The sequence below is a fragment of the Camelina sativa genome, chromosome 13 (assembly GCF_030686135.1).
Source record: "Camelina sativa cultivar CO46 ecotype springtype chromosome 13, ASM3068613v1".
NCBI classification, from domain to species: Eukaryota; Viridiplantae; Streptophyta; class Magnoliopsida; order Brassicales; family Brassicaceae; genus Camelina; species Camelina sativa.
In genome coordinates this window covers 14,427,485-14,455,095 of record NC_141892.1, presented here as the reverse complement: position 1 = coordinate 14,455,095, position 27,611 = coordinate 14,427,485, and the positions used below count along the sequence as shown (strand labels likewise).

At 40.1% G+C, this 27,611-nt stretch overlaps 2 protein-coding genes and 1 pseudogene across 6 annotated transcripts; 1 reads left to right on the top strand and 2 right to left on the bottom strand.

The window, feature by feature from the left end:
• Positions 1 to 3,316: 3,316 nt before the first annotated feature.
• LOC104736831 (uncharacterized) lies at positions 3,317 to 4,651 on the bottom strand. Of its 2 annotated transcripts, none has more exons than XM_010456890.3 (2): positions 3,788 to 4,651; positions 3,317 to 3,699 (listed from the first exon to the last, which is right to left on the bottom strand). In XM_010456890.3, exons 1-2 carry the CDS (start codon positions 4,305 to 4,307, stop codon positions 3,620 to 3,622), a joined length of 600 nt encoding a protein of 199 aa, XP_010455192.1. In that variant the 5' UTR covers positions 4,308 to 4,651; the 3' UTR covers positions 3,317 to 3,619. The 2 variants fall into 2 exon arrangements, with proteins under 2 accessions (XP_010455192.1, XP_010455193.1); XM_010456891.3 differs by having other exon boundaries at positions 3,806 to 4,651.
• A 162-nt stretch (positions 4,652 to 4,813) lies between these two features.
• Positions 4,814 to 21,440, top strand: LOC104736830 (receptor-like protein kinase ANXUR2 pseudogene; annotated as a pseudogene). Of its 3 annotated transcripts, XR_015578810.1 has the most exons (5): positions 4,814 to 5,312; positions 5,404 to 7,983; positions 10,389 to 10,458; positions 20,901 to 20,954; positions 21,085 to 21,440. The product of XR_015578810.1 is annotated as a receptor-like protein kinase ANXUR2 pseudogene, transcript variant X2 (transcript). The 3 variants fall into 3 exon arrangements; XR_015578811.1 differs by lacking the exons at positions 20,901 to 20,954; positions 21,085 to 21,440 and having other exon boundaries at positions 10,389 to 10,612; XR_015578809.1 differs by lacking the exons at positions 10,389 to 10,458; positions 20,901 to 20,954; positions 21,085 to 21,440 and adding an exon at positions 8,077 to 8,178.
• A 1,661-nt stretch (positions 21,441 to 23,101) lies between these two features.
• On the bottom strand, positions 23,102 to 25,694 carry LOC104736829 (uncharacterized). The gene has a single exon (XM_087480457.1). The coding sequence runs from the start codon at positions 25,557 to 25,559 to the stop codon at positions 23,265 to 23,267; it is 2,295 nt and encodes a 764-aa protein (XP_087336583.1). The 5' UTR covers positions 25,560 to 25,694; the 3' UTR covers positions 23,102 to 23,264.
• Positions 25,695 to 27,611: the final 1,917 nt, after the last annotated feature.

Genomic DNA, 27,611 nt, shown 5'->3' with positions numbered 1-27,611 from the left:
AAACTGATTCCAGATTTTTATTTACCATCATAATTTTGACTGATGTTAATTTGTTAAAATTTTACCATCAAAATTAGTTTAACTAATTAATTTGAAAGAAATACTGATGCAATTACGAACATATGCGGGAAATTATATTTTTAGTAGGAAATGAAAAAAAAAATTGATAGAAAAATTGAATAATCATGTTTCAAGAGATAATTATTCAACGGCGACTCAGCTTTCGCAATAAGATAATTATTAAACGGCAATGGAAAATTAATTATTGAACTAATTTTTACATATCTAATATTGTACATAATATAATTTCTTATTAATAATATTTTTCTATTTACAATCTTTCTTTCGGGACTACTACTAAGTAAATATATAATTTCCTGATTTTTATTTTCTATTTTAAAATATTCTTGTTCCTTATAAATAATTTATATAATTTCTTATCAACAATTTTTTGACAAGTGTCAAAATCTCCATTAGATAAAATTTACACGTGTCGCGATCTTGTGATTTAGCAATTTTGAAACCAAGCATTTTTTATTTACATTATATAATTTCTTATTAATAATTTTCTAATATATATAGTCACTTTTTCTTCTTTTTGGAATTATAATCCTTTTTCCTTTAAGATTACTACTAAAGTAATTATTGAATTTTCTGAATTTTTAGTTTTTTTATTCTATCTTGAACATATTCATTTTATTTAGGAGAATTTGTTAGAAATGTCATTTTTGAGATACCCTTTTTCAAAAAAAATACTCTTTTTGAATATTTTTATTGTTGCTCTCTTTAACACAATTATAATACGTTAAATTTTAGAGTTTTTTTTAGGTTTGAGTTCTCACTTTTACATTTAGGATTTAGTTTTTAAGGGTATAGTTTAGTATTTGGTGTTTAAAGTTTAGAATTTAGTTATTTTATATATTAAAAATAGATATTTTTAAAAATAAATATCATAAAAAGGTATATTTGAAAAATGACATAAAAAACAGTATTTTCGAACATCCCCCATTTTTTTCTCATGTTTATTATATTAAACCACCAGAAAACAAGTTATAACCATTGTGCCAAAATAGAAGTGAGGCCCAACATAACCGAACAGATTAACATCTACACCAAAAATATTAAAAAATTTCAGATTCCAACAGTGACTTTTGTTTCGTTTTGGTGTTTTTTCTCTTTTTAAGCTAGATTCATATGTTATTGTTTTACTTTTCAAGTTATAAATTATATAATATTTTAATTTTAGCTTTTAAGTGAAAATGTTAAGTATTATTATGATTTACAAATTAAATCTGTTACTCAAAATAATTTATATATTGTTAGATAACAAGTATTACGATTTATAATTTAAAAAATATTTATAAATAAATAAGCCGATAAGAAATATTTATAAGCGTAGACATATTATTCACAATTTCTACTTATATAATTAAATCAATTTTAAATAAATTGTGTATTTTGTGTTTTTTTAGTGGACCGTGTACTCCAGTTTTGGATGTTGCTTAGCCGAATCTAATTTTTTTTTAAAATGACATTTTAAAATACGGGTCATGTGCTTTTGTGTGCATGTGTTTTTTTTTTTTTTTTTTTTTTTTTGACAGGTGTTTTTGGATCATCGACCATAATTTGGAATTGGTATTAGTTCAATGTAGGATGAGTTAACTAGAATTGTTAACTTTTTACGTTTTAGACACCTCAAATTAAATATGTAATTGAATACTAAATTAATAAATTGCATATGTAATCATATAATACTAAAAATACTAAAAATTCAACTAACAAAATTCAACAATAAAATATTAAAAATAAAATTATATAATTTAGAACTATGTCAACCAATAATAATTCAAAAAACTAGATACCTCTTATTAAAATTGTAAAAAATACATATAATACATTTGAAACTATTATATAAAAACAAAAAAGTATATGTTGTTGGTGTAACGATATTTATAATTACAACTATAATAATTAACAAAAATTCCACAAATTAGAAACCTATTTTTAAAAATTGTAAGAAATACATATATATTAAAAAATATTATATAGAAAACAAAAATATATGTTCTACCGCGGTGTACACAGGCTAAATCCTAGTTATTCATTATTCCCCATTGCTTTTCCAATTTTTCTACCTGAACTTTTGGGTTTAAAAAAAATATATATATTTTAGCTCAACCTCAGCTAACATTAATCAAGAATTTAATTACATATTGTCTTATTTACATAGGGTTTCACCCATGCATCATAAAATACAACCTAAGATCATAACTCCCAAAAGAAAGAGATTATTTCGCTTTTCTAACAGTCATTTCACTACCTTTTCAAGATATGATCCATCTTTGCCTCATCAAACTGCTGACTCCATTTTTCTTATTTTAGAGCATCTTCGACCCATTTCTCTATTTTTTTCTTTAAAATAGAGTAAAATAATTTTGGAGTTGGATTTTACTCCAACTCTACTCTATTTTGGAGTAAAAAATAGAGATCTCACAATTGTTGTATAAAATATATATAGAGATCTCCAAATATACAGAAAAAATAGAAATTCCTATTTTAGAGATAGAAATGGAAATGAGTTGGAGCAAAATTGACTTCAAACTCCATTATGAAGATGAAAATGGAGATGGATTGGAGATGGTCTAAGACTCTAAGTCTCCATTTTTCCTTTTTTTTTTGCTCTTTGCACCACCTCATGCGCATTATAATCTTTCCCTTTGAAGTGATACTCGTTTCTACTTTTCTACGTTCTCATTAGAATCCAGGGAGCTATACTGCCTTCATTACCTAAATTGGGGTGCAACATGTTTGTATTTAAGATGTAGTATATGTTTTGATAGGTAGAGTTCGAGCATTTCACTACCTGGTGGAGTTGGGATGGGAGATATGGCCCAGACAAGTCGCGTGAAAGAGCATTTAAACAACAGGTAGTTGACCGTTTTTACGATTGATGGACAGCAAAGACATATACCATCTTTTTTGACTCTTCAAAAAGCACCACAAAAACGTTTTTTCTAAAGAAACTATATCAACTTTATATTTTTCATCTAGATTTCTTCTACATCTTCAATTGAAACAATCGCTAAACCAATAACTACTTACTTCGGTTTGACTTAAACTAAATTTAACCTGATTTTGATCCAATTTAGATCTGAATCATCTTCTTCTGTACCCGGTTTTGACCCATGAGTCTTGGTCTGAACAAGAAACCAATCTTTTGTTATTCTCTTTTCTTTCCTATTGTATTTCAGATATTATACACAACTAAAAATATTGTCAAAAATGTTATGAAGTCAAACTATAAAGCCGTAAAAAATATGGAAAACATCCCTCAAAATAACCATCGTAACAATTACACGACCATATATTAGAAGTTAATAATCCAGTAAATGAATAAGAAAGGGCTACGTCATCTTTTCATCTTGTTCGCTTTGCACAAGTATGTAGAGAGAACCATAATCTCTTACTCTCTCTATTTTTTTCTCCCAAAACTTTACTATCTTTTTTTGTTCAGATAGATCCTCGTAGTAGGATTCTTTCTCTGTCCTATTTCACCCACAAAAGTAAACAAAAAATAAGTGTTTTACGTTGAAACGTAAAGTCGCAACATCTACACTCATCAGTGAGATTGCATCAAAGAACATGCAACAGCTTGTGCCCAATGTCGTAATCTTTGCTTCACCTGTTGAGGATTGTCCCCTGCACAACTCACATTCACAATGGTTAGTCGCTGCTTATTTATATATATGGACCATACAAATTCAAACCAGCATTTATAAGACGAAACCTTGGAACTTTTGTTTACCCGGGCATAGGATCTTTAATGAATCCGAGTCGGTTTTTGGGCTACAAGGTATGCTGCTCGATGAAGCAGAAGTAGAAGACAACGAGCCATCTCCTCCATTGCTGCTACGACTGCTACTAGGTGAAGGGAGAGGTGAAAGTTGCCTATTCACAGCAAAGTAAAGATCTAATGCTGGTAATGTGTTGCACAGCTTCTGTCCGGCTTCTTCATTGAAACCGAATCCTAACTCGATCGACCCTTTGAGCTCCCTTAAATCTTCATCAGTTAGATCCGATGGATCATTATCGTTTTCAGAGACGCCTTTTTGCTTTTTCTCCTGAATCTTTAACATTTGACGACGCCTTTTTTCCCAAGCAACATCTCGTGGTGTCTCACGCATTGATAGTTGCTTAGATAGCCGTTGTTTTGGTTTATGTGGCGCCATTGTTCTAATATCAGGTTCAGGAAGCGATGGCGTTGAAGACGAGATTGGTAAGGTAAGGCTTTCTCTTCTCCTCACCATTTTTTTAATTAACCACTTTGAAGAGGTGGCTTGTAATACAAGGCAGAGATTTTAAGCTTATAATTGGGAAATATACCGGGCAAGTAAGGGCTTTTCGTTGATGATTTTCTTGACCTCTTTTCTTTATGAGAATATCAAAGCTTTGGCTTTGCTTCTGGATCTAAATGTATGTTCTTCATCTGATGGCCGCGTGCAACACCAATTTACGCGGCCAGCAAAGAAGCTTCTACGGGTCGGGTTGATCAGAAAAATCTTACGTATACCCTTTTGACCTAAAACTTTTTGACTACCCGACCGCATAAACTCTTACAAAAGAGACTCAAAGGAGCTTTTAATGGAGATTTGGTAAAATTAGTTTTCACCATTGATTTTATCCAATGGATGGTCGAGCTATTTTCCTCCATTGTTTAAATTTGATACGAAGACTCATCCGATATTATTAGCGACCTTTCTTTGTTTAGATTCTTCGCCCACTAAAACAAAACGAGTTTCGTAATTATCCTACTGTAGAAGAATATACATTGACCAATTTTGTTAATTTTCCTATTTTAAAGATCAAGTCAAATTTCGGGGATTCTACTATCAAAATCTTGTTGATTTTCCTATTTTAAGGATCATATCAAAATTACAGGATGCTTCTACTAAGATGTTTGAAACAACATAATTTATAAGTTTCTATATTTGAAGTAAACATAATATTTTTTTTTAAAAAGCTTATGACCAGAAAAATAATTAAAATCATGCATATGCATTAATTACGAGCTTAAAACCTCAAAAGTATATACGAATCACTTGTAACCAATTACTAAACATAGCTTTGTTTGGTTAATCCTCTCCTCCATAGATTCTCCAACTACTTTATGTTTCTCTTTCCGACACAACCCGAAAAATGAGCAGTTTTTGTTTTGCTGGGGGCTTCTGCTGTTTCCATGGCTTCGATCAAACATCGTTAGGTTGAAGAGAGGAGAAAAAACAAGCCTCCAGTTTTCTCTGCTGGTGCTTGAGGTAATGCATACATAGAAAAGTTTTATCAATCGTTTCATGTAAGTACGTACGACATAGAATTCTAAAAAAAAAACGTTTTTATATGTTTCAGCCATGAACGAGAAAACCTGGATTCTATGTTCTTTCCTCTGTTTCTTCTATGTTCTTCTGGTTTCTCCATCACAATCTAATGGTCAAGATTTCTCGTTGAGCTGCGGAGCTTCACAACCAGCTGATGATCAAGACAAGAAAAAATGGGAACCCGACACCAAATTCTTGAAAACGCCAAACACAGTTCATGCACAAGCTACTTATCAAGATCCTTCACTTCTCTCGACGGTTCCATACATGACAGCAAGAATCTTCACAGCTCCCGCAACTTATGAGATCCCTGTTAAAGGAGACAAAAGACATTTGCTCCGCTTACATTTCTACCCATCGACATACACAGGACTCAACATTGCCGACTCTTATTTCTCCGTGGTAGCTAACGATGTTAGCCTTCTCAGCAATTTTAGTGCAGCTATCACATGTCAAGCCTTAACACAAGCTTACCTTGTGAGAGAATATTCTCTTGCACCATCCCAAAAAGATGTTTTGAGCATCACATTTACTCCCTCGGATAAACATCCAAAAGCGTTTTCGTTCATAAACGGTATCGAGGTTGTTCAGATGCCGGAACTGTTTGATTCAGCTGCTCTTGTTGGGTTCTCAGACCAGACATCAGATACTAAGACCGCAAATCTTCAAACAATGTTTAGGCTCAATGTCGGTGGTCAGGATATTCCCGGAAGCCAAGACTCTGGCGGGTTAACCAGAACTTGGTACAACGACGCGCCTTACATATTCAGCGCAGGTCTCGGTGTTACCAATCAAGCAAGCAACAATTTCAGGATCGACTATCAGAAAATGCCGGTTTCTACCGCGCCAGCTGATGTCTACAAAACAGCTCGATCACAAGGACCAAATGGAGATATAAACATGAAATCGAATCTCACGTGGATGTTTCAAATTGACACTAACTTCACGTATATCATGAGGCTCCATTTCTGCGAGTTCCAGCTTTCTAAAATCAACCAGAAAGTTTTCAACATTTACATCAACAACAAAACCGCGCAGGCGGATACAAACGCTGCAGATATAATCGCATGGTCAGGAGGGAAAGGTATCCCGACTTACAAAGATTATGCGATCTATGTTGATGCCAATAATGGAGGAGGAGGCGAAGATCTTTCGCTTCAAATGACACCATCGACATTTGGTAAACCGGAATATTACGATTCACAGCTTAACGGCCTCGAGATTTTCAAGATGGACACAATGAAGAATCTTGCCGGGCCAAACCCGAAGCCATCACCTATGCAAGCTAACGAAGATGTTAAAAAAGAATTTCAAGGCGACAAAAGAATCAAAGCTTTTGTCGTTGGTTCTGCTGGAGGAGTAGCAGCGGTTTTACTTTGTGCATTATGTTTCACAATGTACCAAAGAAAACGAAAATTCCCGGGAAGCGAATCTCACACATCCAGTTGGCTTCCTATATACGGAAACTCCCACACATCGGGAACAAAATCTACTATATCTGGTAAGAGCAACAACGGAAGCCATCTATCGAATCTCGCGGCCGGTTTATGCAGAAGGTTCTCATTGTCTGAAATCAAACATGGAACTCAAAACTTCGATGAGTCGAACGTGATTGGCGTAGGAGGGTTTGGTAAAGTTTATAAAGGAGTTATAGATGGAGGGACAAAAGTAGCAATCAAGAAATCAAACCCGAATTCAGAACAAGGGCTTAACGAATTCGAGACGGAAATTGAACTTCTCTCAAGACTGAGACACAAACACTTGGTCTCTTTAATTGGATACTGTGATGACGGTGGAGAAATGTGTCTTATATACGATTACATGTCTCTTGGAACACTTAGAGAACATCTTTACAACACAAAGAGACCTCAGTTGACTTGGAAACGAAGACTCGAAATCGCCATTGGAGCTGCAAGAGGATTACATTACCTACACACAGGAGCAAAGTACACTATCATACACCGTGATGTGAAAACAACTAACATCTTGGTAGATGAGAATTGGGTTGCTAAAGTTTCAGACTTTGGATTGTCCAAAACCGGACCAAACATGAATGGTGGTCATGTAACAACCGTCGTCAAAGGAAGTTTCGGGTATTTAGATCCTGAGTATTTTAGAAGACAACAGCTAACTGAGAAATCAGATGTTTACTCATTTGGAGTTGTTCTATTTGAGGTCTTATGCGCAAGGCCAGCGTTAAACCCTAGTTTACCTAAGGAACAAGTTAGCCTTGGAGATTGGGCGATGAATTGTAAACGTAAAGGGACTTTAGAAGACATCATTGATCCTAATCTTAAAGGAAAGATTAATCCAGAATGTTTGAAGAAATTTGCAGATACGGCTGAGAAGTGTTTATCTGATAGCGGATTAGATCGGCCGACGATGGGAGATGTTTTGTGGAATCTTGAATTCGCGCTTCAATTACAAGAAACTGCTGATGGACAACGTAACCGAACGCCGAGCCATGGGGGTGGTTCCGAGGATTTAGGTCGAGGAGGAGGAGCTGTGGCGGTGAACGTTGCCATCGAAGAAAATGACGTCGCTGATGACTTGTCATCCGAAGAAAACAGTGGAATATTCTCTCAGATCGTAAATCCCAAAGGACGATAAGGTAATTTCGCAACCGATCAAAGTTTCTTTTTCTTGTATGTGAAGTAAAGAACAAAAATTATGATGATTTGGTGTATTGTTATGTAATGTATAGGGGAAAAAAGGAATATGGAGACAAGAAGTAGAACTTCTTTCGTTTTGTTTTCCAATTATCTTGATGCTTTATTCATTAATTAAAAAAAAATCACTTGTTAAATTATGTCCCTATATGGTGTTATATGTTATGAAGAACAATATTGTTTTTAGTGATGTTTAGAATTTAGGAAAAATCTTAGGGTGATACGAGACACTAAATCCAAATGCATCAGGGAGTACAAATTAGAGATTTAAAAAAAAAAAACCATGTCATATATCCATGTTACAACAGGTCCAATTGCTTATATAATTAAAAAATAATAATAAACAACATATGGAAACAAAAACTGTTAGTCGAAAATCTAATATTTATGGAAACAAATCAACAATAATTATGAAATTAATTATAAAATTAAAATTACCAGATATTTTTGGAAATTGTTTAAAGTTGTTACCATAAAAGAAAAATTATTAAATTTGAAATTATATATGTAACGTATATATATTTATTTTGGTTAGATATTTATTATCTTGTATTTTTAGATTTTTTAATTTTCTTAACAAAACAATAATAATTAATTCGGCTTAATACATAAAATTGTAATATATATATATATATATATATATATATGAAAACCTTAATATATCTTTATTATATATCTATACTATTGAAAGGGAAACATTTTTAATTAAGTAGACATAGAGTTAGAGATTATTACATGTAATATCATTAGATTAAGTCTTGAAAACGCGCGAATCTCGGGTTGACCCGAAATATTTATATTTGGATAGTGTATCATATGATAAAAAGGATTAATTATAAATGCATATCCAAACAATTTTTTTCAAAAAATAGATTTAATCAATTTTGTTTGATATATAAGAAAATCGCAATATAAATTTAATCAACATCTTTGGAAGCTGTTTAAAGTTTGCTTCCATGAATAATCAAAGAATTAAAATCGAAAATTATATAAATATGTAAACATATTTGATTTGGTTTTATATTGTGAGAGATATTTACGGAAATAACAAATCTATTTAATACAATTAGATAAAAATAAATAATCATTTAATTTATATTTTGCAATATTTCCTTAACAATATTTAAATAATTAATCATGATTAATATAGATGAAAATAATGAAAAACCAAAATTTTATATATGTAAACAAATTTAATTTTTTATATCTATACTATTAATTGGGGAGCACACTTTGAAATAAAAAAAACAAAAAAATGAGTATACCATATAATACCCCCAGAAAAAAAAATTTGCAAAACAAACAAAAAAAAGCGCAATTTAGTATGTATCCATTGCCTTGACACGCGGATCCTGTATGACCCGGGTTTATCATATTCGGATCCAAGAAATTTGAAACCTCTTAATCATGGTTAATTGTCATACGAACTATAATAAACGCTGAGCCAAACATATAGAACACTATAAGTTTGCGAATAATATGAGGCAAAGAAATATTCATTAGAATAATTTTAGGTATTTTATATTTAAATTTTATTTTCGTAATTGTATAACATACCATAACTACTAATAATATCAATCCCCTTATATTCACTCCTAATTCTAATGCAAGTTTTTGAAAAAATCAAAGAAAATGAATACGATTTAATAAAACGAATCTTTCAATATCTGTCGTTAAAGCCTATATGCAATTAACAAGTGAACAACTCTTAAATTTGCACATAAAGTTAGGATAGTTGATATATTTAACCTTTTGGATTTGATTTTATTTGATCATATATTAATAGTTATTTCTGAAAATAACAATCCAATTTAATATAATTCAATAAAAACAATTCATCATTTATTTTTGATTTTCAAAAACTTCCATAACAAGATCATATGAATTTGACAAAAAGAAAATCATACTAACTAATTATGGTTAGTATTAGATGGAAGAATTTAAAAAAAAAAAATTTATTGTTACCAAAAAGTTTAAAAATATTTATAATATTTGTCAAATATAATCTAAATAAAATATTTAGTACTTTCAAATATAGCATATTTTGCGAATAAATTTTGGATTTTAGATTTGTCATTATCTCGAAAATATTTTGTGATTTGAATGCAATGCATTATCTCACAATTTCTAACCATCTAAATTCTACTATAAATATAGTAGTGGAAATGAATATTCAATATTCCTTATTCACTAAACCATTCAACGATTTTCTTTACTATTACTGTAGCATTCTAAAAACAAAATTTTCTCCATGATTGTGTTGTTCATTTTGTCTATATAATTATTCTATTTTTCATTTATATTTATTTGTTGATAATGACTAATGTTGACTATTGTTTATGTGCAGTCATACAAACGACACCAGAGCATACCTGAATCCTCATGGTCTTGAGTCAAAAATTTTATGGTTTATGGAGGTAAGCTACTTCTTTTATACGGTGATTCTTATTATCTAATAATATTTTTAATATTTCAGATGAAAGATGATCTCTTCAGTCCAATTTCATTGAACCAGATTGAATATAGTGTACAATACTTTTAATATTGAAATATTAACGATTTGGTTCGTTCCTTCGTTCCCTGGTGTTGGTGTTGGGTTTTGCCAACTATGGGCTTCGTTTTTCGGCCCGTTAAGAGATAATTGTCTGGATTCTAGTAACAGGCTAGAGAAAACCCAACAACCCCGAGTAAGTCGAAGCTGGTCCCGAGTTAAACGAAGAGGAACAGCTCGTAGCGGTGGAGGAGATTTCGGAGCGAAGAAACGAGATTGGAGGAATAAATTCAGGACATCTTTGGAGAATCCTCGAGGCTTTATAATGGATCTCATATGAGAGAGTCGAGACTATCTTGGGTAACCCTAAGAACACAGTCAATACCTTTAATACAAATCCAATTCACAAGTTCTTCGTTATTTTTAGCAAATTTCATTGAAAACCCGCTGAGATCTTATTTCATCTTCGAATCTATTAAGTTGTTGTTTCTCGCTTCAACAACTTGGCGCCGCCTGTGGGGATTAGGTCTTTCTATTCTCAAATTTTCTTATTTCGAAGAAATCTAGGTGAAATGGATCTAACCGCGACTAACGCCATCACGTCGGAGTCCAGTCATGAGCACACCAGCGCATTCGCGCCGTCATCGACACTCCAAGGACCCGGCTCTAACCACCCTCCCTCTCAAAACGAGCAAATTCACGCCCATTCTGATCGAGAGAATCCAATCTTGGACAAATCAAGGGTAGATTCGCTTCCCAATGACGCCCAAACACCAGATCAGGACTCCTCGGGTCATTCAGATCTTACCCATCAGAGACCTATTCCGGTCCGGGATCCCGCTATCCTGAGCCAAGGGACTCCCATCGGGAGTACTCCCACAATCCCCGCCATTCCGCTGGGAAGCAGGAACCAATCCTGTGTATGGACTCGTTCCGATAACAATGTAGAAGGCCGACAAGGGCAACACCTGACATCCCTATTCCCTTCGGGGACCCCCAGCGGAGCCGATCTTTCCGAGATACGGGGGATGCTCGCTGTGTTAATCGATAAAACTCAAACCCAAGACGCAACGAATCGAGCTCTCATGAGCCGGATCGAGCGACACAAGCAAGAACTCGCGTGCCGTGAGAATCGCGATCTGCGTCGGGAAACCACGCATCCTTCTAAGATAATCTCAATTGATTCCGCAAAAAGAGCGCTGCCTCGAACCCGCCTTGATTTTGAGATGGTCCACGTCACCCCGCCAGGAGTCATGATAGTGCTTGTGTTCGCCACTTCAGAAAACCCACGAGCTCCAAGCTTACCAAACTTTAACGAGCCTACGAGCTCGCGACCTGCCGACCAGCCCTCGGTCGGGCATGTCGGTTTGATGGCGCGTGATGTTAGCAACTCCAGCGCTCCAATGAATCCCTCATTAAGAATAAACCCAGTTTTGGCCGAGGAACTTACGAGCGGAATGCCTCGTCATACATCGACCGGCACCTTCGGCCTCCCTGGTCCCCCAAGGAATGATGCAATCAGCGCTCAATTCCTCACCGAATACATGAACAAGGCAAGTGCCGAGATGGCGCAAATCCATTCAAAAGTCCACCTGGCTACGAGCAATGTGCCGGACATCGATCGCGTGATCGCAGAAACAAGGCACACCCTGTTTACCCATCGAATCGCGAAAGTCCGCCTTCGAGACGTAGGTGAACTATGCCTACCCGAGTACACGGGCACGTTAGATCCCGGCGCATACCTCTGTGCTTTCAGATTGGCAATAACTAAGGCCTATCTCACCGACGATGAATGCGATGCCAGCTATTGTCGGTATTTCGCCGAAAACCTGGTCGGACCGGCCCTGGAGTGGTTCGCGTCCTTGGAGTCAAACTCCATCGATTCCTTCGACCAACTCACCACTGCCTTCTTGAAACAATACTCAATTTTCTTCCAAGCTAAGGTGACCGAATCCGACCTCTGGCTCTTGGTACAAGGAAAGGATGAATTGCTTCGCGATTACGTAACTTGCTTCAAGGAGGTCAAGGCCAGGATATCAAACCTAAATGAAGAGGTTGCCCTAGCGGCCCTCCGACATGGCTTATGGTACACGTCAAAATTTTGAGAGGAGCTCACTGTCCGGCAGCCTCCCTCGCTTGACGATGCTTTTCATAGGTCAATAAACTTCGCTAGAGCCGAAAAGGAGCAAGCTGCTATGGCCAAACTCCACAAGTCAGCAAAAACTCCCTTCAACCCCTCTAAGAAACCCTTCCAAAGAGATCCGCTCGAATCCGGACTCCACGCCTTCGCTGTGGACTCCGCGTCGAGACCCAAAAATCTGAACTTCGATCCCGAAAATTTTTGCAAGTATCACAAGATACGGGGTCACTCGACCAAGGAGTGCAGAACTGTAGGACGTCTCCTCGCGAGAAAACAGGAAGCAGGGGAGCTCGGCAAAATCGACCTCGAAAAGGAGGGAGAGAAAGCCAGGGAAGCAAACGCAAACACCAAAGAGGTTGCTGCGAAACGAGAGAGAACCGACGAGGCTGAGGGGTCATCACCCCCTCTAGCTCCAAAGAAACGTATCGATCTCGTCTTCCAAGGTCTCACCCTTTGCCGCACTTCATCTACGTCGGTTTATACGCCACCTCCGGATCCTCGAAAACCCGTGAGCTGCCGACCTCACATATCCCGATGCTTTATGAATCTCGACAAGAGCCACCGGGTCGATAATATCACGGGAGGATCCGCTCTGTGCCGCAGCTCGGGAAAGAAAGCCGCGTTCTGAACCCGAGTATGAAGTTACTTTCTGGGAGAGCGAAACCGCCGATTTGGACAAGCCACACGACGACACTCTGATCATTAGGCTAGACGTTAGAGGATGCGAGCTGTCTTGCATAATGATTGACACCGGAAGCTTGGTCGACCCCTTATTCTACGACGCCTTTAAACGAATGGGATATCCCGATTCCAAACTTAAAAGGGGCAAAACCCCGCTCACGGGATTTGTCGGAGACACGACTCTGGCCAAGGGCACAGCGCAGTTAATTGTGGAGGCCAGAGGGGAACGACGCTTGGGCGACTTCGTAGTCGTCGACCGTCCCGCTCCTTTCAACGCCATCCTCGACAGACCATGGCTCTACAGGATGAAAGCCGTCCCGTCTACTTACCATAAATGCGTGAAATTCCTAACCCGAGGCAGAATTGCAACTATCTATGGAAGCCAACATGCCTCCAGACAATGTTATAGGGGTGGATACGACTTAATCAAAAAGTCCAATCAATAGCAATTAATGATCAACGCGAGCTTCAAGCTCGCTAGCTCACGGGCGGAAAGGATCCAGTCGTCTGCAATCCAAATCTCTATCATGAACGGCCACCCCGACCGATGCGTCGGAATTGGAGCCGAACTGAACGCGAGCACAAGGGCCGAACTGATCCAGTTTTTGGGACAAAATTGCGCGACTTTCGCCTGGTCTTCATCGTACATGAAGGGAATTGACATAAGTGTCACCTCGCACCAACTAAATGTTGACCCCACTTATAAACCAATAAAGCGAAAGCATCTTAAGCTCGGCCCCAAAAGGGCCAAAGTGGTAAACGACGAGGTGGATCGACTGTTGAAGATCGGTACCATCCACGAAGTCCAGTACGGCGAGTGGCTTGCCAACCCCGTCGTGGTCAAAAAGAAAAATGGGAAGTGGCGAATTTGCATCGACTTCAAGGATCTTAATAAGGCTTGCCCAAAGGACAATTACCCCCTCCCACACATCGACCGTCTGGTCGAAGCAACTGCCGGGCACGAGACGTTATCCTTCATGGACATGTTCTCAGGGTACAACCAGATCCTTATGGATCCCACCGATCAGGAAAAAACCGCCTTTATAACTGATGGGGGCACCTATTGCTATAAAGTGATGCCCTTCGGGCTCAAGAATGCTGGAGCAACGTACCAACGACTGGTCAACAAAATGTTCGCCCAACACATCAGGAAAACTATGGAGGTCTACATCGACCACATTCTCATCAAGTCGACACGTGAACAAGACCATGTCTCCCAGCTCAAAGAGTGTTTTAAAATCCTCAACCAATACGGGATGAAACTCAACCCGACCAAGTGCACATTCTTGGGATACCTGGTCACCGAGCGTGGGATCGAAGCAAATCCCAAGCAGATCACCACCTTCCTCGAAATGCCCTCCCCAAAAACTACGCGGGAGGTGCAAGGGCTCACAGAACGGATTGCAGCCCTGAATCACTTCATCACATGGTCAACAGACCGCTGCCTCCCGTTCTACCAAATGCTAAAAGGCAAGCGGAAGTTTGAGTGGGATGGTAAGTGCGAGGAAGCATTCCAGGAGTTAAAAAAATATCTTTCCGAGCCTCCTGTGCTCTCAAAGCCGGCAGAAGGGGAAAAGCTCTTCCTCTACATCGTAGTCTCCGACTCTGCGGTAAGCGGAGTACTGGTACGAGAACATGAGGGAGAACAGAAAATGGTCGCTATACGCGGACGGAGCTTCATCTAGGCTGTTGAATCGCCATCCAACTCATCTCCCCGACGAATCCGAGTATGAAGTCCTGATAGCCTGCCTCCGACTTGCATTGGGCGTGGGAGTAAAGGAGCTCGTCGCATTCAGCGACTCACAGCTTGTTACTAGTCAGTTTCATGGAAACTACAATGCGAACAATGAGCGAATGGACGCATATTTGCTGATCGTTCGGTTCTTGGCAGAACAGTTCTCATCATTCGAACTCACCAAAATCCCGCGAGGAGAGAACTTGGCGTCCGACGCTCTGGCCGCACTCGCTTGAACCTTTGACCCTTGGGTCAAACAAGTCATCCCCGTAGAAGTGATAAACGAGCTCAGCATCCCCATTCCCGTCAAAGCTCAGAGCGTCCATCAGGTCGATAATGGCGTCGGACCCAACGGAGAAAATCTTGAGCAAGAACCTGAGCAGGATGACGAGCTCCTAGATGAGCATATACCGGGGGATGAGCACGAAGCAGGACCGAAAACAGATTGGCGAGTCCCGATACGCGAATACATTTCAAAGGGGACCGATCCCGTAGATCGATGGCAAGCAGTGCTCGTTTCTGTCTTATCGGCGAAGAACTGTACAAGCGGTGTATTGTCGGACTGTACCTCAGATGCGTCCATGGAAGCGAGACCGAAAGCATTATGAGAGAGGCCCATGAGGGACCCTGTGGTAACCATTCCAGAGGTCGATCCTTAGCCCTTAGAATAAAACAACAAGGATATCCTGGCTAACAATGCTCGTAGATTGCGACACACACGCCAAAAGTTGTGATAGATGCCAGCGTCATGCGCCCATGATCAATCATCCCGCCGAGTTGATGAGCTTGGTCTCCTCCCCCTATCCCTCCATGCGATGGTCTATGGATGCCATATGTCCCCTCGAGCAATCGGGAAGACGACGCGTAAAACATCTACTGGTCATATCAGTCAGTCAATTACCGGGGATCACGTGAAAGATTTCCTCTGGAAACACGTGGTATGCCGTCACGGTATCCCTTATGAGATCGTAACCGACAACGGGACTAACTTAATGTCATCTGTAGTGCAAAAGCTTTGCGATGACTGGGGTATCCGGCTTACCCCGTCTACACCCCAATACCCTCAGGGAAACGGGCAAGCCGAGGCGGCAAATAAGCTGATCCTACATGGTCTTAAGCGACAGCTAGGCGCTGCGAAGTCTGGCTGGGACGCTCAGCTTCCCGGAGTGCTGTGGGCCACCAAACTACCCCTCGAGGTAGTACATGTGAGACTGCCTTCTCCTTAGCTTACGGAATTGAAGCCGTTGTACCGGCCGAAATCTCTGTAGGTAGTATCCGCCGAGTTGTCTCCCCTGAAAACAAGGCTATAAACGACGAGGCGTTGCTCGATAACCTCACCATTATTGACGAAAAAAGAGAGCAGGCCCTAGTGCGAGCCCAAAACTATCATAACTCTATAGCCCGGTTTTATAACTCAAAAGTCCGACTCTGGAACTTCATAATCGGAGAGCGCGTACTCCGTAAAGTCTTCGATCACAAGAAGGAGAAAAACGCCGGGAAGATGGGCACGAAGTGGGAAGGTGCGTACAGGATCACTGAGATCGTTCGCAACGGCGTATACCACCTGGTTGATGAAAGTAACGGAAAGGCCGAGCCCCGACCTTGGAATATCATGAATTTAAAGAAGTACTTCTAGTAGGTACTGAAAATAATCGAACTATGACTGGCTTGATCCCCTTACGGGGTACGTACGCAACTCAACTTCCTGCGTACAGCCCCTATTATTTTCCCTTTTCTCTTTTAAATAAAAACAAAAAAATACACAACAACAATACAACAATAACTAATAACGAGCAGCTGCTTTCGATGGAGTAAAAACCTTTCATTACAACCCATACTGCGTCAGTAACAGTTGCATTGACTCAACTCAAAACGACCACCTTAATCACATTAGATCGAGTAGGACAACTCTCGGACACTTCTCGCGAATCTAAGTACAATTTCGCTACTTTAAAAACTTGCCGCACACCGTTGTTCAACAGTTTTGCGCGAACACATCTCAATCTCGCAGTCCGATTTGATTCATTTTAAATACTCCGAGCACTCCCACGCTCGACGACTAATTCATTTTTGGTTCATCGCGATCGCCGACAAACATTGAAGGCCTTCGCCAATTAAGCAACGAAAGGAAGACTTAAGAATATTTTTGAAGTCATGGAAAATATAATTAAAAAAAGGACTTAAAAGCCTTCCCAGGCCACTTACGTCAAGTCTTGGATAAAAACCCTCCTGGGCAAACTGAATCAAAGTCTAACAAACAAATAAAAGGGGATAATAAAACAAACGACGAAGCGTACACCGATCAAGCACCCCCTTCCCCCGCACTTTTCTTCGGATTAGCCACATCTTTAGCGTTGCTCCCGTGTTCGTCCAAACCGCGAGGAACCCCGGTTCTAGCGTCAATCTCCATCGGGGCGATTGAGTCCTCCGACACCTGAGGGAGGTTGAGTTTGCTCACGGAGAAGTCCAAAAGTACCAGAGGGTTAGACCGGATGGTAAGCGCCGCCTTCTGACTCTCGAGGGTCTTGAGCTTGTCTTCCACCGCGATCCTACCTTCACTGATCTGTTTCATCAGAAGCAGGTTGGACTCTATCTCCGCGAGATCTCCGTCGACGTCGGACTTCTGCTTTTTCAGCTCCCATTTTCTCTTCATGGAGTCTAGGATTGACCCGTAGTCCTGCGACATCCGCATCTTTGCCTCATAAACCGCCTTCCGGGTTGCCTCAGCATGTAACCGCTCCGCCTCTACCGCTTTCTCCTTTAGCCACTTGTTCTCCTTCAGGAGAAGGTCGTGATCTCCCGCAGCCTTTACCTGAGCGGCCTTAGCAGAGGAAAGCTCAGCTTCCACCCCTGCCAGTTTCTCGAGAGAAGCCCTAAAGGAGGCAATCTCGCGATCGAGGGAATCAACCCTGCCAACGGCGATGGTTTCCCTCTCCTGAGCAGCTTTCAAGGTGGTCCTTTAGCCTCCGCTCATACAAGGCGGCCAGCTTGTTGGTGGCGGCCATAGACTAAAACAAAAAAGGGGAAACGGGGGGGGGGGGGGGCGAATTTGAGTCAAAATGTGATCTCCCATAGCGAATAAAACGAATCCAAATATAAACCAACAGATTGGTTAGTAGGTTTACCTGCGCCTAGGAAGCCATAGCGGCGATGTACGCCTCCCGCTCCGCGAGGTCCTTCACCAGGGGAACTTGACATCGGGCAGTCTTGAGATGCCTGAACAGCGTGGCCATCCCAAGGTGGTCATCCACCGCTGGAGAGTCACGGGAATGAGCGAAACACCAGTGGAAGGGACGGCTCATCGATGATCCATTCCCGGAGACAGCTTGTTCCCCCCCGGGATGGTCGTTCCGGTCACCCGCGAGGCGGCTTCCCCTGCTCTCACGGATGTGATCCTCACCAGTCCGTGGTCCCTCAGCGCGAGCTCTCTTCTGAGCCGGTTCGGGCTCGCTATGAGTAGATCGCGAGCTGACCAACATCACCTCTCGGGGCAGGATAGAAGGTCCAGACGGGGTGACAACAGCTTGATTCACCTCCTCACTTCCCGTTTGCGCGGGTTCATTGCGAGCGGCTTGGAGAGCGGATGCCAGAGCAGCATCCACGTCTCCCGCACGAACTTGGCGGGAGGGTTGGCTTGTTCCCTCAACTCACGAAGTGCCGGCTTCCTGGTCATGGCGAATAGCGGAGTTGAAAATGACGACGAGTTTGATGTGCGTGGACGGGTTGGAGTACCTGTAAAAATTTGCGCGTAATTAAATTTCTAAGCAACTTAGTAAAAAGACAAAAGAAACGGATATCATCAACGTTGAAACTAGCAAATGCAAAGCTGCGTGCAAGGTTATCATACCTTGATGAACCAGGAGGTGCTCAGATCTGTTGCTTCTCGGGCGGTCAGCGAGAGTTGATCGGTTCGAAGCCTCCGGGGGAGCGGCAGGAGCAGGAGGTCGAGTCACCAGTGCGTTGAGTGAAACGATAATGCGAGCTCTTGTGAATGAAATTTACCAGACTTCTCCTCCTTGTAGTCTTTCAGTCAATGCTTGGACCGCCTAAGTGATCGGATGATCGCCGGAGTCTGCAAAATTAAACTTTTCGAAGTTAGCCAACATTAAAAGATATCATGATCATCAAAATAAACGTGGGTCAACAAAGCAGCCTTTTTTCATTCTGACCGACGCATACAGCTCATTGAGACGGGCAAAGTTGAAATCCCCCACCGAAGCCGGAGAGACGCGGAAGTAGAAATACTTCTCTCTCCACCGGTCGTCTTTGCCAGGGATCGCTTGGATGATTTCCCAGTCCTGACGGCAACACGTGTAGAACGTCCCGGGAAAACCCGAGTTGTGTTTGATCTGACACAACCTGAGGATGTCGTCGACTCCAAGTTCGAGTCCAACTTCGCGACCCCTCGTGTAGAGCCCGATCACGTGTCGAACAAAGTTTGGACACATATGGGGGAACGCCATTCGAAGGCGCTGGAGGATCCGGAGGATGATCCCGGGAATAGGAAATACTAACCCGCACCGTTCGAAGTATCTTGTGTATGCACAACAGTAACCCTGGGGAACGGTTTCCGGGGTATACGGGTCACCGGGAGGAAGCATCATCTCGACATTCGGAGGAACGCCGTGTTTCTGGCGGAGATCCGCGAGATGCTTTTCAGATGTAATTGCGGGGATATGGTTTCCCCAGAGTTCGAGAGGAGCCATGTTTAACAAGGAAAGAAAGCAGAAAAAGGAAAGAAGATTACGGACTCGACTAGTTCTAACTGCGCGGGCAGAGATGATTCGGGAAGAAAAAGAGAGAAACCCTAAAGAAAATTCGAAACAGTAAAGAGGGAGAGAAAAATTACCTTGAAGTAGTGGATGAGTGCGCGGTTATGACGAGACGTGTGACTAATGATTTTAAGTCATAATTGTCTCGATGCTCGAAATGCCGTGTATCTCTCTCTCTAATCTGAGCCGTCCAAACTCTCCGCCTCCGTCGTTGGATCTTAAGAGAGAGAAGGTAATCATCACCAAAATCTCGGAAGCCAAGATCCAGCGCGTTTTGCCCGAGATGGATCGCGAAACCGAAACGGCAAAATATTCTCCGAATATTTGCCTTTAACTCTTTTTCGTTCGGAGTAAAAGGCTGGGGGGCAATTGTTGGTGTTGGGTTTCGCCAACTATGGGCCTCGTCTTTCGGCCTGTTAAGAGATAATTGTATGGATTCTAGTAACATGCCAAAGAAAGCCCAACAACCCCGAGTAAGTCGAAGCTGGCCCCGAGTTAAACGAAGAGGAACAGCTCGTAGTGGCGGAGGAGATTTCGGAGCGAAGAAACGAGATTGGAGGAATAAATTCAGGGCGTCGTTGGAGAATCCTCGAGGCTTTATAATGGATCTCATATGAGAAAGTCGAGACCATCTTGGATAACCCTAAGAACACAGCCAATACCATGAGAAAGTCGAGACCATCTTGGATAACCCTAAGAACACAGCCAATACCTTTAATACAAATCCAATTCACAAGTTCTTCGTTATTTCTAGCAAATTTCATTGAAAAACCGTCCAGATCTTATTTCATCTTCGAATCTATTAAGTTGTTGTTTCTCGCTTCAATATCCGGCAATAGTGTCATTTTGTTTTTCATAATGCTTAAAAAAATTAACGATTTGGTGTTAATATATAAAAATACTGAATGGAAGAAAAAAAACATGGAATGAATGAGAACCGACTTTGATTTCATCTTCACACAATGAATGTAATTTTTTTGCTCTCATTAAATTATAACTTTAGTTTTGGGATTTAACCTTAATGAATATCTTCTTTGTAGTTGTGAAGATACGAGCTGTAGAAGCAAGTGTGGTAATGGCAAGAAGAACTGAGGGTACATATATATAATATATCACTCTATTTTATGGTTCATGTTTCGTGTTTAGTAATATATCATACTATTCTACGTAGACAAATTCTAATATTTTTTTTTCCACATTTTCTAATAAAATTATGCTGTACAGGTATCAAAGGAAATCATCGGTTTAATCACTTCAGCTTAAGAAATTTTAATCTTCAATGACATTACAATTTGGAGCTATCATCCCATGGCAACATATAGCCAAAAGGTGTACGTTTTGATTTTTCATCAAATCATATAAACGAAGAGGTCTTCGACTTTTGAGATCACAGTACAAATAATCTCAAATTTTGGGTAGGTATACTCCCTTCTCAAATTTTCACTAATTTGGATAATAATTTGACTATAGGACATCTATGGATCCATTTTGTGACTGATTTTTGAGTTTTTTTTTGTATTTGTAAAAATATTTAGAGAATTCTACACAATTATTTTATTTATCTGGATTATTTTCATTAATTTAGTAAAATTAATATTTATAAACCGGAAATACGAGTATCTAAATCTATCATAATAAATATAGTCAAAAATATAATTATTTTTTAAAAAATGGTTATGGGACAAAATTTTGTGACGCATACAAGACAAGACGAATATCCTGTCCCATATATATATATATATATATATATATCCAAATTTGATTTAACACTCCTAAACAAACTGTTGTTGGAAATGTTTGGATTAGTTTAGAATAATATAGATGTAATATCACTTACTAAATTATATCTTAATTTATTTCTTATAAATATCACTCATGCAGGTCTTGATATTTTCAATTTTAAAAAATTTACGCCCGCACGTACGTGCGAGTCCAAACCTAGTGGAATATATAAAAACAATTAATTACATTTTTCAGAGTTTTAAGGTCCAAATGGAATTAACAATTATCCATTTTAATTTAAATATAATAAGGTAAATTAAACTTACTCTTATACAAATGCTATATTTGTTTTTTCATTGTGATGGTTGAAAAAAAAACTAGTTTATATATACTTATCCATTCGACAAGAAGACGTTTTCATCAATATCCCACCCAACAGAGCAACAAAACTATCCAAGTAATCCGAATCAAGAAACAGATCATCGGTTCTATATTGAAATGGGTACTAGGAGAGGAAAAACATTATTTTGATAAGTTAGTTTTAAAATATACAAAAAATTATTTATGATTAGAAAATTAAACAAAAAAATATGATTTAAACATTGAAATTGAAAGCCTCGATAAAGTTTATAAAAATGTATTTGATAAAATTAAAATAGACATGTCACACGTATATTTTTTTTTCTTTTTCTTTTATTGGTCAAATGTGAAATATTTATATTAGTTTCGAGATTGTGAAAACAGAAGAAACAAACAGTTAAAGTTAAAACGTAAACCCAAAGAAAAAGAAACACCGATTCCAAAGTGTAAAACTTGAAAATTTGCATGATTTTCTCAACTTCGAAGAGCTCGAGTCTTATCCTAGTTGTCACAAGCAAACCGTGACAGAGGCCCGTCTTCAAAACTTCCTTATAAAGACGCCTACAGCTTCTCCGCAGACTAACGCAATGATAACAGCGGACTTATTTACAAATTTGACGTTTACAAGAGCATCTATATGGACAACCAGATAAACCACCTCCAATCACCACTCCTATCGCAAAAGACTAGAACCATCTCCCACACATAAGCAACCATCTAAGCAATTATGGAATCTGGAAGATTTGGATTTTTGAAATTTGGTAGTCGTAAGTAATTAAGAAAATTATTATTGTCTATTAAATACAATAAAAGTAAACTAAGAAAGAAAATAAAATTACGTAATGTAATGGCCTACTGTCGAACTTGAGACCTCTTGTAAATAAAACCTACCTATTTAACAACCTGACCATGACTTTTTTTGGCAAAATAAGGCGGAAGTAATTTCTTTTATTGGTACCGAGAAACTCGTATAAAATTTAAAATTTAGATCCGACCCAAGATGTGCTTGTTTATCCGTTTAGGATAAGACTAAAATAGGGTTATATCCCTCTATAAATGATTAATTTGATCATAACTCCAATAGAATTCAGTTGTAATTCTTAGCTACGAAACTAAGATTAGTTTTATAAAGAAATTTTCTTTTAATAGTAGACATATATAATCTTTAGTCTTTTGTAAAGAGTTTTATTCATTATTAATATTATACACTGGTACAAGGAGAATACGATAAAAGTGATAACAACGAGAGCATACATGCAAACTACTAAAGAGGCAACGTGCATGCAGTGCTAAATTGTTAACGGTCACATGCTGTTTCTGATTTAGTGTCGTCTGTTTCCAACGCCACCACCAGCTCCAACTCGTACACCAACATTTGCTCCGCCACCAACACCACCACCGAGACCTCCACCTCCTCCAACATCACCACCAAGTCCTCCTCCGGCACCACCTCCAGCACCACCTCCGGAACCACTTCCACCGCCAAATCCTCCTCCTCCTCCTCCACCCCCTCCAATACCACCGCCTAAACCACCACCAAGTCCTCCTCCAACACCACCGCCTAAACCAACTCCACCACCTATAGCACCTCCAACAGCGCCACCGCCACCACCTCCAACTGCGCCACCGGCACCGCCTCCAACACCACCTCCGGCACCCCCTCCAACAGCGCCACCAGCTCCACCTCCGACACCACCTCCAACAGCACTACCTCTAGCACCACCTGCGACAGCACCTCCTGCACCGCCTCCAACAGCACCACCGACACCGCTTCCAACAGTGCCTCCAGCACCAACTCCACCTCCAACAGCGTCACCAACATTACCTCTAGCACCACCTCCAACTGCACCACCAGAATCACCAACTCCACTTCCAACAGCGCCTCCGGCACCACCTCCAACGGCGCCTCCGACACCACCTCCAATAGCGCCACCAACACTACCTCTAGCACCTCCTCCAACTGCACCACCGACACCACCTCCAACTGCACCACCGGCACCACCTCCAACTACACCAGCACCAGCTCCACCTCCAACAGCGCCTCCGGCACCACCTCCAACACTACCTCTAGCACCACCTCCAACTACACCAGTACCAGCTCCACCTCCAACGGCGCCTCCGACTCCACCTCCAACAGCGCCACTGGCACCTCCAGCAGTGCCACCTCCAACTGCACCACCAACACCAGCTCCACCTCCAACAGCGCCTCCGGCACGGCCTCCAACAGTGCCACCAGTACCAACACCGTTACCACCTCCCACTACGCCACCCGCACCGATTCCACCTCCAACAGAGCCACCAACACTACCTCTAGCACCACCTCTAACTGCACCACCGGGACCGCCTCCAACACCACCACCGACACCGCCTCCAACAGCGCCTCCGGCACCCCCTCCAACAGCGCCACCAACTCCTCCGACACCAGCTCCACCAACACCACCAGCACTACCTCCAGCAGCGCCAACAGCTCCACCTCCGACACCACCTCCAACAGCGCCACCAGCACTACCTCTAGCACCACCTCCAACAGCACCTCCCGCACCGCCTCCAACAGCACCACCAACACCGCTTCCAACAGTGCTTCCAGCACCAGCTCCACCTCCAACAGCGCCACCAACATTACCTCTAGCACCACCTCCAACTGCACCACCAGAACCACCAGCTCCACCTCCAACAGCGACTCCGGCACCACCTCCAACAGGGCCACCAACACTACCTCTAGCACCTCCTCCAACTGCACCACCGGCACCACCTCCAACTGCACCACCGACACTACCTCCAACTACACCAGCACCAGCTCCACCTCTAATAGCTCCTCCGGCACCACCTCCAACACTACCTCTAGCACCACCGGCACCACTTCCAACTACACCAGTACCAGCTCCACCTCCAACAGCGCCTCCGACACCACCTCCAACAGCGCCACTTGCACCTCCAGAAGCGCCACCTCCAACTGCACCACCGACACCACCTCTAATTGCACCACCAACGCCAGCTCCACCTCCAACAGCGCCTCCGGCACGACCTCCAACACCGCCACCAGTACCAGCACCGATACCAACTCCAACAGAGCCACTAGCACAACCTCCCACTACGCCACCAGCACCAATTCCACCTCCAACAGAGCCACCAACACCACCTCTAGCACCACCTCCAACAGCATCACCGGAACCACCTCCGACTGCCCCACCAACACCACTTCCTCCGCCTACTTTGCCTCCAGCTCCTACAGCTCCACCAACACCTCCACGACGTTCTCCGCGAGCTGAACCACGTCCACCACCACGACCTCTTCCACCAACACCAACACTACCACCGGTACCTCCGCCGATCCCACCTCCTAAACCACCACCAGCTCCTCCTCCGGCTCCTACGCTACCACCAGCTCCTCCTCCGACTCCAATGCCACCGCTAGCACCACCTCCGGCTCCTATACCAACCTTAGAACCTCCACCGGCACCAGCACCAGCACCATGACTACCTCCTCCATGTTTATGATGCCGGTTTTTGCCACTGCCGTGACTATCGGTATCATATAATCTTCCTAAAACTTGAGTCGACATCAGTAAAACCATCATACACGCCACTACCCAACCCTTTTTCACGAACTGCCCCATATTTACTCTTTTTTTTTTCTTCTTAAAATACACTAACGCACAAGATGATCAGTCAGACCGAAAGATATATATATATATATATATATATATATATATATTCCTCTTAACCAATAATATTTATAAGCTCTCGCAGGACTAGCTAGCTATTTGATTACACATACCATGGCGTGAAACCCTATTTATAGCCCAAAACCCCCCAATCACACACACGTGTCCTCAAATCACAGGTTGAAAAATCATGAAACCCCACTCAACACTCTTAAATTTGGAAGACGCGTCCAGCCTCCTTGGTCGACATGAATATACCCAACTTAGTCTTCTATAAGCACTAACATATTTATTAAAGCTGATAATGATGATCACTTATAAGACTATCCTCATTAGTGTGATCCTTAGTTGTTTCTTAAGGTAATTTTTAATAATAAAAAGGGAAGAAGAAACTTTGTTAAAAGAAAAGGAAAATTTTGTTGATTATTGGTAGAACCAAGTTAAAGTGTTTCTTAGTAATAAATATAATAAAATAATAATTAATAACTTAAAATATTCAAAATTATTTTATATATCATAGAAACATATTTTAATAATAAAAACATAAAATAACATACAACATTTAAAATTAAAACATAAAATGTTTTTAAAAAATGTCGTCTGCTTCACCGGAACCAAATCGACGACGAATCCATTAAGAATCAGATGTGGGAATCAATTGGAAGAAAAGAAAGAAGTAACAAGACGATTTTGTGGAGAAAGAGATAGAAGAGAAAACTCGAAAATGAAATAGAAAGGCCAAAAAAAAATTTACCCCATTAATCTCATTTCACCTTTCAACCCATTGATATTGCGCCACCTATCCTTAAGAAACGTTTCTTGTGATCCTAAAATAAGAAACGTTTCTTACAGTTCTTACATTTTGTTTCATTAATAATTAATTTCTCTAACTAAGAAATTTTCTAAGAAACAACTAAGAACCACCAATGAGGATAGTCTAAGAAAACTCATGCACTCTCTTTGCTCTATATATGCATGTTACAGTGGTTTTTACCTAGTGAGATATTATACGTGCCTCTTTTCACCTCCCGCCAATACGCACTTCCATATATCATTATGCTATTTTTAGTGCCTTTTTTTTTTGGGATACACAAACGCGTTGGCACACAAACGCGTGACACAAAAGATTTTCACACGGGTAAAAATAAAATAAAGAAACGTATATAATAAACGAAAAATCCTAATAATAATAGGATTATCCCTATATAAGTAAAAGAGAAGTACAAAATGCTTATGGGTTGGATCAATTTCAGAAAAAAAATCCGAAATTAAAACTGTCGGATTCGGGTCAGAATAAATCCACGACTCAATTAATGGGTTATCGGGTTATCAAAAAAAAAATAAACATCAATAAATAAAAATCATAAATGTAAAACATCAAAAAATCTCACAAACGATTCCTACTTATTAAGTAGTATTAAATAAAACTATCATTAACTGCCTCCATAAATCTTAACAAAATATTCCACATATGGCATACTAATTTCGAAAATATTGTTGAGTTCTGAAATTTAGGAAACTTATGAAATTATGTAACTATTTTAGATTCATCGTATCAAATTTGCATTTATTAAAACTTAACAATAAAATCTAAATCAAATCAACATTAATTGTTAGACCAAACTTAACAAAAATATTCCGTAAATAAATATCTCAAGAATAATAGAGATATTGATTTCACAAATAATAGAGATCTCAATCTTACTCCATCGAAGAAGAAAAAAATATCCCACATCGATTAGAATTTTGTTGACAAAATTTCAAAAGAATAATAAATAGGCCTAATATGCTTCTAACTTGTTACAATTCCAGATTTTTAAAACAATTTGATAAACTCTATGTAAAGTGTTTAATGCAATTTTTTTATTTGAGCATATTTAAAGTTTTAAAAATTATAATATTTAAGTTTTTTTAAAGTTTAAATTATTACTAATATTGAAACTTTTAAAAGTTCTTAGCTTTTAAAAATTTTCAAAATATTATAATATTTCAATTATTAAAATT

Coding starts and splice junctions, on each gene's coding strand:
- LOC104736831 (XM_010456890.3), bottom strand. CDS start 4,307: ATGGTGAGGAGAAGAGAAAGCCTTACCTTACCAATCTCGTCTTCAACG. Junction 3,700..3,787: donor GGGTAAACAAAAGTTCCAAG/GTTTCGTCTTAT, acceptor TGAGTTGTGCAG/GGGACAATCCTCAACAGGTG.
- LOC104736829 (XM_087480457.1), bottom strand. CDS start 25,559: ATGGGGCAGTTCGTGAAAAAGGGTTGGGTAGTGGCGTGTATGATGGTT.